The sequence below is a fragment of the Cotesia glomerata genome, linkage group LG6 (genome assembly GCF_020080835.1).
Source record: "Cotesia glomerata isolate CgM1 linkage group LG6, MPM_Cglom_v2.3, whole genome shotgun sequence".
NCBI classification, from domain to species: Eukaryota; Metazoa; Arthropoda; class Insecta; order Hymenoptera; family Braconidae; genus Cotesia; species Cotesia glomerata.
This window is the reverse complement of record NC_058163.1, coordinates 19,326,532-19,337,661: the sequence shown is the minus strand read 5'-3', so window position 1 is coordinate 19,337,661 and position 11,130 is coordinate 19,326,532. Positions and strand designations below refer to the sequence as shown.

Genomic DNA, 11,130 nt, shown 5'->3' with positions numbered 1-11,130 from the left:
GCTCGGGCAGGCAACTTCAGTCTGGTCTGAAATCGTTTTGTTTCATCCCTAGTCACACAATATACTATTCAACTAATGCATGTTTATTTTTTTTTTAAAACTCATTAATTCTATTTCCATGACTAATCAAAACTACCATTAAAATAAAAAAGAAATAATAATTTCGTAGAAAATTTTAATACTTTATTAAAATAAAATTTATTATAAAAACTACACGTTTGCTTTCCTCTTCCACGTGTTTTTATGAAGATGAGAAAAAAAGATAAGGATTCACGAAATGTAAACAATGCTCATAAATATTTAATCAATTATTTCGATTTTAAGAAATATATACTAATTAATATTTTTATCATTATTTAGATCAGTTATAGAATGTGATATGAGGATTATCATTCTTAATAAATTATTTAATGGTAATGGATATCTTTTAAGTCTAAACTTGACGCATGCGCAATGCAAATGAAAAACAAAATTGTATTTTTTCATAAAAGTAAAAAAATCCGGAGATTATTTCTTTTTCTTAGCTAAATCAAAATTTATTTTATGCTAAAAACTCTATACTCAGATGTTTTCCGGATTGATATTCACATTTACTTTAGAATCACTGCGCAAAAAAAAAATTCGAGAATTACTCCATACGCGGAGTGTTTCATTTCTTCACTTCGGTACTCCGAATAACAGAAGTGAAAATTCACTCTGAATTCGCTTTTGATTTTTTACACTAACAGCGTTTATTCCATTTTTACACCTTATGTCAATAGAATGGCTTGATACAAAAATTGGCCATATTAGACTATATCAGAAAATACTTTCAGGGTTCATTATGTCAAATTTATTTACCATATTCAAAAGATAAGTAGGTATTGAACGAACTACTTTAGCAAACGAAATGGGTGAGTCACCTACAGCTATCCCTTTCAATTTACAGGTAATATATGTAGTATTTTGAGCCTGAAAAAACACATATATTTTGTACATCAAAATATCAACTAATATAACAGAATGTGGCTAAAGATACGGCAAACTTAAACATACGGCGGGCAAAAAGTAAAAGTTTTTCACAAACCAATGTGAAAAACACTTATTTTCCGTTCGCTATATTTTTAAGTTTACCTTACACAGTAAAAAATTTTTCGTCCTTTTGTAGAGTGTTAAAATTTCTGTGTTGAATATTACACTCTAGTTTGTAGAATTTAACATTCTGGTGTGTTAAATCATTAAATGAGCACATGAGAATGTTAAATTCTACACACTAGAATGTAATATTCAACACACTATAAGGGGGGCCCTCGCCCAGGTCTGTGACCTCCTGGGGACGACTCCACTTAACACTTGGCACCAAAACGGCGCCACCAAGAGTAAATAAAGATGTTGAGAACTCAGCCTCTTGGTGCTGAGTTCCCTACCAAGCTAGCTCGACCAGGGCGTGGGAAAATCACTTTCCTAGTCACAAGGAAATGTATTGAGAGTGAGAGAGGTGGACTGCAGGGATAAGAGATAGGTTATAATTAACAACTGGTTTATTCACCCGACACAAACAATGAGTACACTTTACAATTGATCTAATTGATGAAAATATTCACAATAAAATAATGACTTGACATCCCCAAGACTCAATATCAAAATTCACTGACTTTATAATTATAATTAACTTATTAAGTAAATAAAAATCTCACTTATAAAGAAACGTACTCGACGATATGCCTGCTGACTGCTGGATGAACAACTTGACGGTGAATGGACGCAAGTACGGAATTCCTGTAGTTGAAGTTGACCAATCCACGAGGTAGTACGGCACCGACTTCCTGGCCTCCTGACCAACCCGAGAACGCCTCACAGACCATTCTAACAGGACCTGGTCTCAGTCTTCCGTTCTCCAATAAGGATGGACGCCTGTCCACCCGCTCAACCATCGCTGACGCGTCCCAGGTGTTGTGTGTATAGGCAACGACGTCCTAGAGTCAACCGACTCGTTTGGCTGCCGACGACCGAAGAACGCGAGCTCACTCCTGCTCTTCCCAAAGTGCTCTCCTACCACTTCCACTCAGTCCCAAATTGTAGCTCTCGCGCTAAAACAGAGTTTGCCGAAGCAACACAGCGCGGCCAGATAACTTGTTCACGTATACATTTTGTCTTGCCAGCCATCGAGTGCACTGGTCTACAAGTCCGCGTATGACGTTGTAATTTAATCTGAAACCTTCCGGTTACAACACAAATTTTAACACTTTACACAATGACGAAAAATTTTTTATTGTGTACTTTCAACTACATTGTATAACTAATGTTGTAGCATAGTAAATTAATGAAACTGAATACCCGAAACCAAATAAGAGCGAACTCTACAACTATTTTTCCTCCGTAGGATTCAGCTACGATGTAAGTAGGGACATTTTTAAACTTTGGAACACTTTCTAAGAAACTCTTCATACATTCCACTAGATCCTGGGCTATCTGCGTGTTGTTTTCTGCCATTGCCGTATCATTATCAACGAAACTGAACCCAGTACCTACTGGATTATCAATGAATAAAATATTATAATCGTTGACCCACATGTGATTTCTCGGCTTAAGATCAATATCAAGTGGACCCAACTCGTTGAAATTTCCAAAACCAGTAGCAGAGACCCCCGGGCCACCTTGTAACCAAATAATCAAAGGTATACTGTAGACATCTAAATTTATTGATGAGTTCATTACTGGAGGATTCACGTAATAAAGCCACCAAAACATATGGGCAGCTGGTCTCACTAGTACATATCCCCAATCTTGTTTTCCTGGACCAAAACCTTTTTTTCCCACTTCGTCACTATTCGTTGCTGTTAACAAGTTTATGTTTTATATACTTTAAAATTGCATTAAAATTCAACTAATAAATTTTAATGATAACAATAATAATAAAAATGATAACAATAATAATAAATTCATAATATACCGTATAACGAAGAAGGTGTCAGCAAAATAACTAGCACAATCCAAATCATGATTAAGAATAAATTCAAGTTTCTTCGTTGAATGATGGTACTAAAAAACGGCTTTATTTTTTTTAAAAATGTACTTTTGGGTAGAGTATTGCGACGATTATGATTTGTTAAAAACAATTATTAAATCATATACTGTTTTTGTTGTGTTATTTTTTTATCAAAAGTTATAAAAAAATATGATGCAACTTTTTGATATTTTCAGAGGTAAACGTCATAAGGTATAACTAGATATAAATAAAATTGTCTTCTTATGCAATAGATAATGCTGATCGACCTACTAACTTGGTTTTTTTTTTTAACTAATGACATTTAGTATCAGTTATATGTACAGAAATTTTTCCACAATAAGCGGTCTTACCAAAAAGCGTTAAAAATATTTAGTCGTTAATTGGTAATAAGACAAAATAATTGATACTAACACATTTGAGTCAATAAAACAAGTATATGTGGACAAATAGGTATCATCATTATATAGTTATAATATTCATTCATTAACTAACATGTTTTTTTGTTAGCTTGCATACTTATGTATGTACACAGAAAAAAAAATTAACATTATTTAAGAAAAATATTCTTGAACTAAGTAAACTTGTAGGAAAAAAGACAAATTTAGTGTTTTAATAATTTTTAACTTCCCGCTAAGAAAATTGAAAATTTTCAAAAATCGAGAAGTTATTGGTTTTACCCCGTTTTTCGAAAACCGAGTTCTCATCAGATCTTAACGTTTTGAGGTCCTAGGAAGTTTCCCTGAATGTTTTCGAGATGATGTCCGTATGTCTGTATGTATGTATGCGTGTGTGTGTGTGTGTGTTTGAACGGCTCGACCGATTTCATCACGGTTGGCGCCATTCGAAAGAGTTTGACCAAACTTAGATTTTGAATGCACTTTGGGCCGATTCGGACCAGTAGATTTTGAGAAATCTTAAAAAAACTACAAAAAAAAATTTTTTGAAATGTGGTTTTTTGAAATTACTTTTAAATGGCTTCACCGATCAATTCCAAAATATAATCAGCTTTTAAGATAAAAAAACCACGTCGATCACTGCCCGGTCAAAATCGGTTGAGTCCCTAGTAGAAATAATCGAGTTTTCACTGAATATAAACCAGTAACTGGCCAGTGATATCGAGTAAAAACTTGAAATCGCGCCACCTACAACTAAGTCATAAACATTAGTTACACCGACAGTGTATCTTTACTAGTGTGTGTATGTTTGTTTATTTTTTTTGTTAACCTGTACGCATCATTATTGTAATTATTATTATTAAAAAACAGTATAAATCAATCAAAATTAGTGTTTATTAACGTGTAAATAATTTCCAGTATATATTTCAAAATGGATACAGTGAAAAAAAATGACACAATATATAAATTGCGACTGTGGGCATTAAAAACAAATCTCCAATTCAAAATAATTATTTTCTTATTCTATTGTTAGATTTATTATTAGTCTATCAGACTAATGATGTTATCTATTTTATAATGTACACATAAATGAAACTTTTTTATATCATATCGTTTATTAAACATTATTTTGAATTTATTTGACAATTTTAATAACGCCTAATAACCTCAGAATTCGAAACTGACAGTTTCACTAAAGCCGCCATAATGTTTTGTTAGATCTCTAGTAAAACTGGCCAGTTACTAGACAGAAACTGGATATTACACTGGCCAGTTACTGGTTTAAGTCTAGTAAAACTGGCCAGTTACTGGCTAAAAACTTGATTTCATTTCTACTAGGGTTCGTTCGCGAGTTATTGTTGTCGAAAGAAAACCAAAAAAAGTGTTATTTCGGAATTACTTCGAAATTCCTGGCTCGATCGATTTAAACTTGAAGATTCTTTATGGGGATTCAAAAACTGCGTCGAATGCCGCCAACCGCGTGTAAATCGGTTTATTCATTCAAAAGTTATAGTGTTTCCAGAGTGTGGTTGTTACATTTGCCCATAGCGTTTCCAGACTGTAACCAGAGTGAATACATTTTGGAACCAAAATGTATTCTAAGTGGATTAATGCTGGAACCATAGTGGATATATGATGAGAGCAGAGTTTTTCTAGAGTGAATACATGTTGAAACCACATTGTATTCAAAGTGGATGCATACTGCAACCATAGCAAAACCATGGTGAATACATGTTGACAACAGAGTGTTTTCAAAATGTGTACGTGTTGAAAACAGAGCGTTTTCAAAGTGGATACAGGCTAAAAATAAAGTGTTTTCAGAGGGGATACATACTGTAACCAATAAGTTTTCTGAGTAGAGGCATACTAAAACCAGAGTGTATCTTGATTCAATACATTTTGTAATCAAAATGTTCCTACAGTGGATACATACGTCGCAATAAAAACTTCATTGTTAGTTCTCAAAAGATTTATCGTTTAAACGATGAAAAAATTTTAACGACAATTTATGGGACAGAGGACATCGACCTTCAAGATTTATATGTGAGAGATCAGCAGTTAAAATTGAGCAATGTCGCCGTAAAATTTATTGATTCGGATGGTATTATTTTAATTTACATTTTTTTCTACATTTTTTCATCGTTAGAGAAAGTGGTTTTATAAAGTCTAACCTATATTTATTGAACACGGTAGACGGATAATTTTCAGTCACATTTTAAGTTATTCCAGCCAAATATTTAACAATTATGTATATATACGGACGTATTATTAGTTTTTTTTTTATCTCAGATAAGTTCCTGTCGAGTGTCTTATAATATTAAGGAAAGATAGTAATTATTTTTCGTTAATAACAACATTTTTTTATTTTTTCTTACAACTGTTTTTTTTTTTTTTTTGGTATTTAATTTGTCAATAAAAATTTATTTGAATATTTAAATTAAATCAATATTTTATTTGTAAAAGCTATTATATTATTTTTCATACATTTATGATTCTATTAATCACTACGAAATTCCGTGTCAAGCGTTTTTTGGACGTTTATAAATTGATTAAAGATATGAAATCCTTTTAAGTGATCATAAACTGTGTTTCTACTTAATTAAGCAATGTATATAACGAATTATCACTCAAGTTATGATATTGACTAATTGTTACTTATTTTTTTTAAATTACTATTATACATTGCAGATAATCCTTTCACACTACGTGATCGCAACTCGACAACAAGTCGTATCATAATGACGAAACTTCCAAAGTATAGTCCGCAGATTACATCTAATGTTCTATTTAAGCCAAAAGTCATAAGAAAAGTAAGTTTAATTTTAGATGTAAAGAAAAAATAAAATAAAGTACAGTAACGGTAGAGAAATCGAATATATGTCAACAAATTTTGTATTCTTTAAGGTTATTATATTGCATATTTATTGATAATAAATATGCAAAACGAAACATAAAAGAAATGGATGAATTCAATAGCATTTAGTTACATACAAATCAACTTACTTACTAAATTATAAATTTTTGTTTTTTTTTTTTCTATTAAACAGAATGACATTCAGAGCTCAAAAAAAAATGTAAATTCGAAATCATCCGAATTTTACCGTACTATGATGCCAAAAGATTCTGATATTTTCAACGATGTGAACGACATAGAAATTGATGTAAGTATGAAAGTTGTAATTGCTGTAGTTTCGTAATTTACTAGTTCTGAGACTTCACTTCATAAATGTGATATTTATATAAGGGCTTGATTTGTAACAAATATGACGAACTTAATCTGCAATTCGGCCAATTAAAAAAATATTTTAATTATATTTAAAACTTTTCATTTGATGTTAAGGAAGTACGAGCGCTAGGTGAGGTGGGGATAGGTATCGACTCTAGCGCGGTAAGGGGGGAGCAGTAACCATATAATTTTTCTCAATATATAGATACACATAAAATTGGCTAATGGGGCGGCAATCATTTTTCGTTAAATTAATACACTTTAATTAGTCGGGCAACTGTAAATTTTTTTGAATTAAATTTATCACTAATATATTTACTTTCATCCATAAATTTTTAAAAAATATTCACCGACAATTTTACGAGAAAAATACAGAAATGTATCAATGTTTGAAGGTTACCCGATAAGACCAATGTAAAATTGCTCAACTTCAAAGTAAATTATTTATATAAATAATCGGGCAATCTCCTTCAAATTTTCGGAATTTATTTAAACTTCATATTAAGAAAAAATCAAGCCTTTCATCAAAATTTGCTTTGGTGCTCTTACTTCCTTAATGATCAAACGATGGATCTGTCCAACACAACTGTCAAAAACTGTACAACATTTCGAAACGTCTTTTCAAGTACTGGTCCCATTTTTATAAGTGTTCAAGTACTGGGTACTTTACTTTATGTATTTAGAAGTTTTTGACATATAATAATTATTGCAGGAAGCGCGATCTACCGCGGAGGTCATTGATGACAGTGAGCCTCATAGAATGCAACGTACAAAGAAGACGGTGGGAAAAAAGTCATTACAACGCTCTTTCATGACACCTCAAACTGTCTCAGCAAGTGGACCCAGCTCACGAAAGACAATCATCCGCAGGCCGTTAGCTTCACTTAATAATAACTTAAGAATGCTAAAAAAGAAAATGAACAATTTCAGTCAATTACTACAAAACAAAAATTCGAAAGACGTTCAACCAAAGAGGCCTCTCGAACATCGCGAGCATGAACGAAAGACCACTTATATGATGCCTAACCTGTCCGAATCCATTGTAGTTGAAGATGGCGAAGAGGTAAATTGAATATTATATATATTTAATATTCTTAGAGATTATACGCGTCACAAAAGTATATGAACTTGTAGCTAAGTAATCCATAATTTTTACCCAAGGCTGTACCCGTGGAGACGTAAACTATGCAGTATTCACATAAATATATATAGTTAGATAGATAGATAGATATACTCCATATATAATTTTTCGTAAATTGTTGAACTTTGATCCATTGTAAATTAATCTAATCATAGATGGTCAAAAATAAAAAAACAATTTTTTTAAACTCACGACAAATATATTGTAAGACTGTCAGATTTTTGAAAGTTTCTGACAGTTAGTTTTTTTTATAACTAAAAAACTGGTACAGAACTGCAGAAAGCGTAAGCAATCAATGTTAAATATTCAATTTTTAATTGAATTCATGTCGGGTTACAGGTGGTTAACCGACTTAAAATTTTAAGGGTAATTGTATCATCATGTCTTCAATAAGTATACAAAAATTTAGAATTTTCTGATGTTATGCCTTGATCACGAGAACTACCTTGATCGATTTATATGTTATAATTTTTTTTGGTAATTATTTACAAGTGGGGTCCATCTTATTTTTGGCCATATTTAGGTGAAAAAGTATTTTTTTTTATTCTGTTTGTTTTTGCGGCGCAATTATGATAAAAAATATCGTGAAAGAGAAAAATAAAGATTTCTACACCTTTTTTGTCGTCAAAAGTTGGAAAAAATTTTGGCTCATGTTTTTGGAGAAAATTTCTATTTTGTCTATTTTTAATGTTTTTGATATGTTTTTATTTTTTATCAGTACATAAAGAAACGAACAATTAAAAAAAAAGAGTTGAATATCACAATTTTTCAAAATATTTATAAAATTTGTTAAAATTGTGATATTCAACTTTGTTTTTTTAATTGTTCTTTTTTTTTTATTTTCAAAAGAAAATATATCAAAATTTTCCAAAACAAATGTTGCTTAAAGAAATGAAAATTAAAAAGATGGACCCCACTTGTCAATAATTACCTGTTTTTTTATTTATTAATTCCAGTTTGTTGTCATTGGAGACACAGCAATAAGAGCTGAAAATTTAGCAGAAATTTTAAGAAAGTCAACCATGAGGCAACAGGTAAATTTAATAATCAAAGAATTGTGGCCATCCGAGATTTTAGAAAATATGTTTATTAATGATCGTCATAAAAATGAAAATCATTTCAAAGTTACTAACCAAGAGTGCAAAAAAATAAAAGGTAACATCAGCCTAATTTATATATAATTTACACATTCAGGTTCTATTCATTTACTAAGTTTTTTAAATAACACTAGATAAAATAGATTTTACAAACGAAATATTTTAAAATAATAAACTATTTTTCATTTTACAGATTTATGTTTATACCTGCAACAAAAGCGAGAACTATCATGGATCCCAGGATCCAGAGATGACATCACAATCTACTTAAAAACTTGGATAGGAGCATATTTGAATGAGCACCGGCGGCAATTAAAAATAAAAGAAGGAAACCAAACATGAACTAACGAAATTAAAGAAATCAAATTTAATTATTTTCTGTTATTCGTTTAAAAGTTTATACGAACTTAAATGTGCATTAATTTATTTATTTCTTTATTGCTAATAAATTAACTAAAACTAATATGATTCCTCTGATTTTATTATCCAGCGCACATTTTTCCTGTAATATTTACTTTTTTTCTAACATGTTTTCACAGCAAAATTAGTGTGTATTCACTCGAGTTACATTCTGATTGCAGTCTGTATTTATCTTGGTTTTACTCTGAGTCCATTAAGTTTACATATCGATTCCGTTATGAAATTATTTTGAGAATGGAATGTTTTCACTCAGAATACATTATGGAACTTGTAAGAATTTATTCTGAAAATAGTATGTATCCACTCTGGTTACATTCTGGTTTTTATATGTATTCTTTCTGATTCCAATATGTATTCGCTCAAGTTACATTTTGAATTCAAAATCGATTCAGTATAGTTTCGATATGTATTCACTCTGGCTTTACTCTGGAAACATAATGGACAAATGTAACAAACACACTCTGGAAACATTCTGTAATCAGACTGATTACAGAATGTTTCCAGAGTGATTCCATAGTGTTTCCAGAATGAACCAGAGGTCGCGAGGGGATCCCGCTAAGAAAAATTGATAATTTTTTTTTTTTTCAATAAATGTCCTCATAATTTTCGTTTGAAAGTTGAATTTTGTAAAAATTAGCTCAGTCAATTCCTATATGATTAAAAAAATATCTCTGCAGAAGTTATGGCTTTAAAATTTGAATTTTATTATAATCAACACCTCTGTAGTACCTTTTGAAGATGGACTCCATAAAATTTGTTTTTACCTGATAACTATATGATAAAAAAAATATTCCTGCCAAATTTCAATTTTATAATCCTTATAATTTCAGAGATATCGTGATGAGTCAATAAATTGTTAAAAATTTAACATACATATATATATAGAATATAAATTAGGCCTAATGTAACGGTGGCAAATAGTGATAATGTCTCTCAAATAAATACCGACTAAAAAATTATTATACTTTTCGGTGATTAACAGTACTTGATTTATCAAATATCAACTTAGAGAGCAAACAATAGAATTATAATATTTGATTAAAATTAAATAAAATTAAATGGTAATCGATTGAAACGAATTTTTAATAAAAACTTATTATTTTTCAAACCAAAAATATATAGGTTCCAGATAAGTAAATAACATCATATTATGAACTAAAACTTTCACCGAAATACGCTACATCCGATGAGATAAATTTCATTTGTCTCATTTGTTGTGTGTGTAAATAAGATTTTGTCGTACGACATCTTGAGAACGAATCAACCGATCAAGATGAACGAAACAGCGTTCGAAAGTGGTCATTGAGATTTCAAACTGATTAGATTTTAAAGGCAATCGGTCAAGCCGTTTCAAAGATATTCAAAAAATAAGAACCAAAAAAAATTTTTTTTTAATTTTTTTGAAATAACTTTCAAAATATTTGACTAATCAATTTTAGTATTCTCAAAAACTTTTTTTAATTTGAAAAACTGCGTCAAATGCCGCCAAGTAAGTTTAAATCGAATGACGCGTTCGAAAGTTATAAACATTTAAAAATTTTTAAATTGTCGTTTTTTTTTATATAACTTTAAAATTTTTCGATCTATCGACTCAAGACTTCACAAACTATTTCTGTACTTGAGAAAATGCATCGAATGACGACAAGTAAATCAAAATCGAACGAGGCTTTTAAAAGTTATAGCCATTTAAAAATTTCTAAATAATTGTTTTTTTAATATGTTTTTTAATTTTTGGGCTCGGAGAGCTCAAAAATCAATCAACAGGAAGATTTTCGAGCGTTTCAAGCTCGAAAAAAGCGGGATGTTCCGGGGATGGCCTGTCGGTCAACCGTTTTTCAGATTTTTCTTTTAAGATAATTATT

The 11,130-nt window shown here is 30.6% G+C and overlaps 2 protein-coding genes across 2 annotated transcripts; one reads left to right on the top strand and one right to left on the bottom strand.

Moving 5' to 3' along the window:
• Window positions 1-2,031: 2,031 nt before the first annotated feature.
• LOC123268054 (retinoid-inducible serine carboxypeptidase-like) lies at window positions 2,032-3,078 on the bottom strand. The gene is made up of 3 exons (XM_044732936.1): window positions 2,933-3,078; window positions 2,270-2,816; window positions 2,032-2,197 (listed from the first exon to the last, which is right to left on the bottom strand). Exons 1-3 carry the CDS (start codon window positions 2,979-2,981, stop codon window positions 2,032-2,034), a joined length of 762 nt encoding a protein of 253 aa, XP_044588871.1. The 5' UTR covers window positions 2,982-3,078.
• Window positions 3,079-4,860: 1,782 nt separating this feature from the next.
• On the top strand, window positions 4,861-9,254 carry LOC123267067. Its single transcript, XM_044731561.1, has 6 exons — window positions 4,861-5,485; window positions 6,073-6,194; window positions 6,432-6,545; window positions 7,323-7,673; window positions 8,708-8,906; window positions 9,042-9,254. Exons 2-6 carry the CDS (start codon window positions 6,123-6,125, stop codon window positions 9,188-9,190), a joined length of 885 nt encoding a protein of 294 aa, XP_044587496.1. The 5' UTR covers window positions 4,861-5,485; window positions 6,073-6,122; the 3' UTR covers window positions 9,191-9,254.
• Window positions 9,255-11,130: the final 1,876 nt, after the last annotated feature.

What these genes read in the sequence shown, in the direction of transcription:
- LOC123268054 (XM_044732936.1), bottom strand. Translation starts at nt 2,981, where the DNA reads ATGATTTGGATTGTGCTAGTTATTTTGCTGACACCTTCTTCGTTATAC. An exon ending in GACACCTTCTTCGTTATACG is followed by an intron (nt 2,817 to 2,932) that starts GTATATTATGAA and finishes ACTTGTTAACAG; the next exon opens with CAACGAATAGTGACGAAGTG. An exon ending in TACAACATTAGTTATACAAT is followed by an intron (nt 2,198 to 2,269) that starts GTAGTTGAAAGT and finishes TGTAACCGGAAG; the next exon opens with GTTTCAGATTAAATTACAAC.
- LOC123267067 (XM_044731561.1), top strand. Translation starts at nt 6,123, where the DNA reads ATGACGAAACTTCCAAAGTATAGTCCGCAGATTACATCTAATGTTCTA. An exon ending in TAGTTGAAGATGGCGAAGAG is followed by an intron (nt 7,674 to 8,707) that starts GTAAATTGAATA and finishes TATTAATTCCAG; the next exon opens with TTTGTTGTCATTGGAGACAC. An exon ending in AGAGTGCAAAAAAATAAAAG is followed by an intron (nt 8,907 to 9,041) that starts GTAACATCAGCC and finishes TTCATTTTACAG; the next exon opens with ATTTATGTTTATACCTGCAA.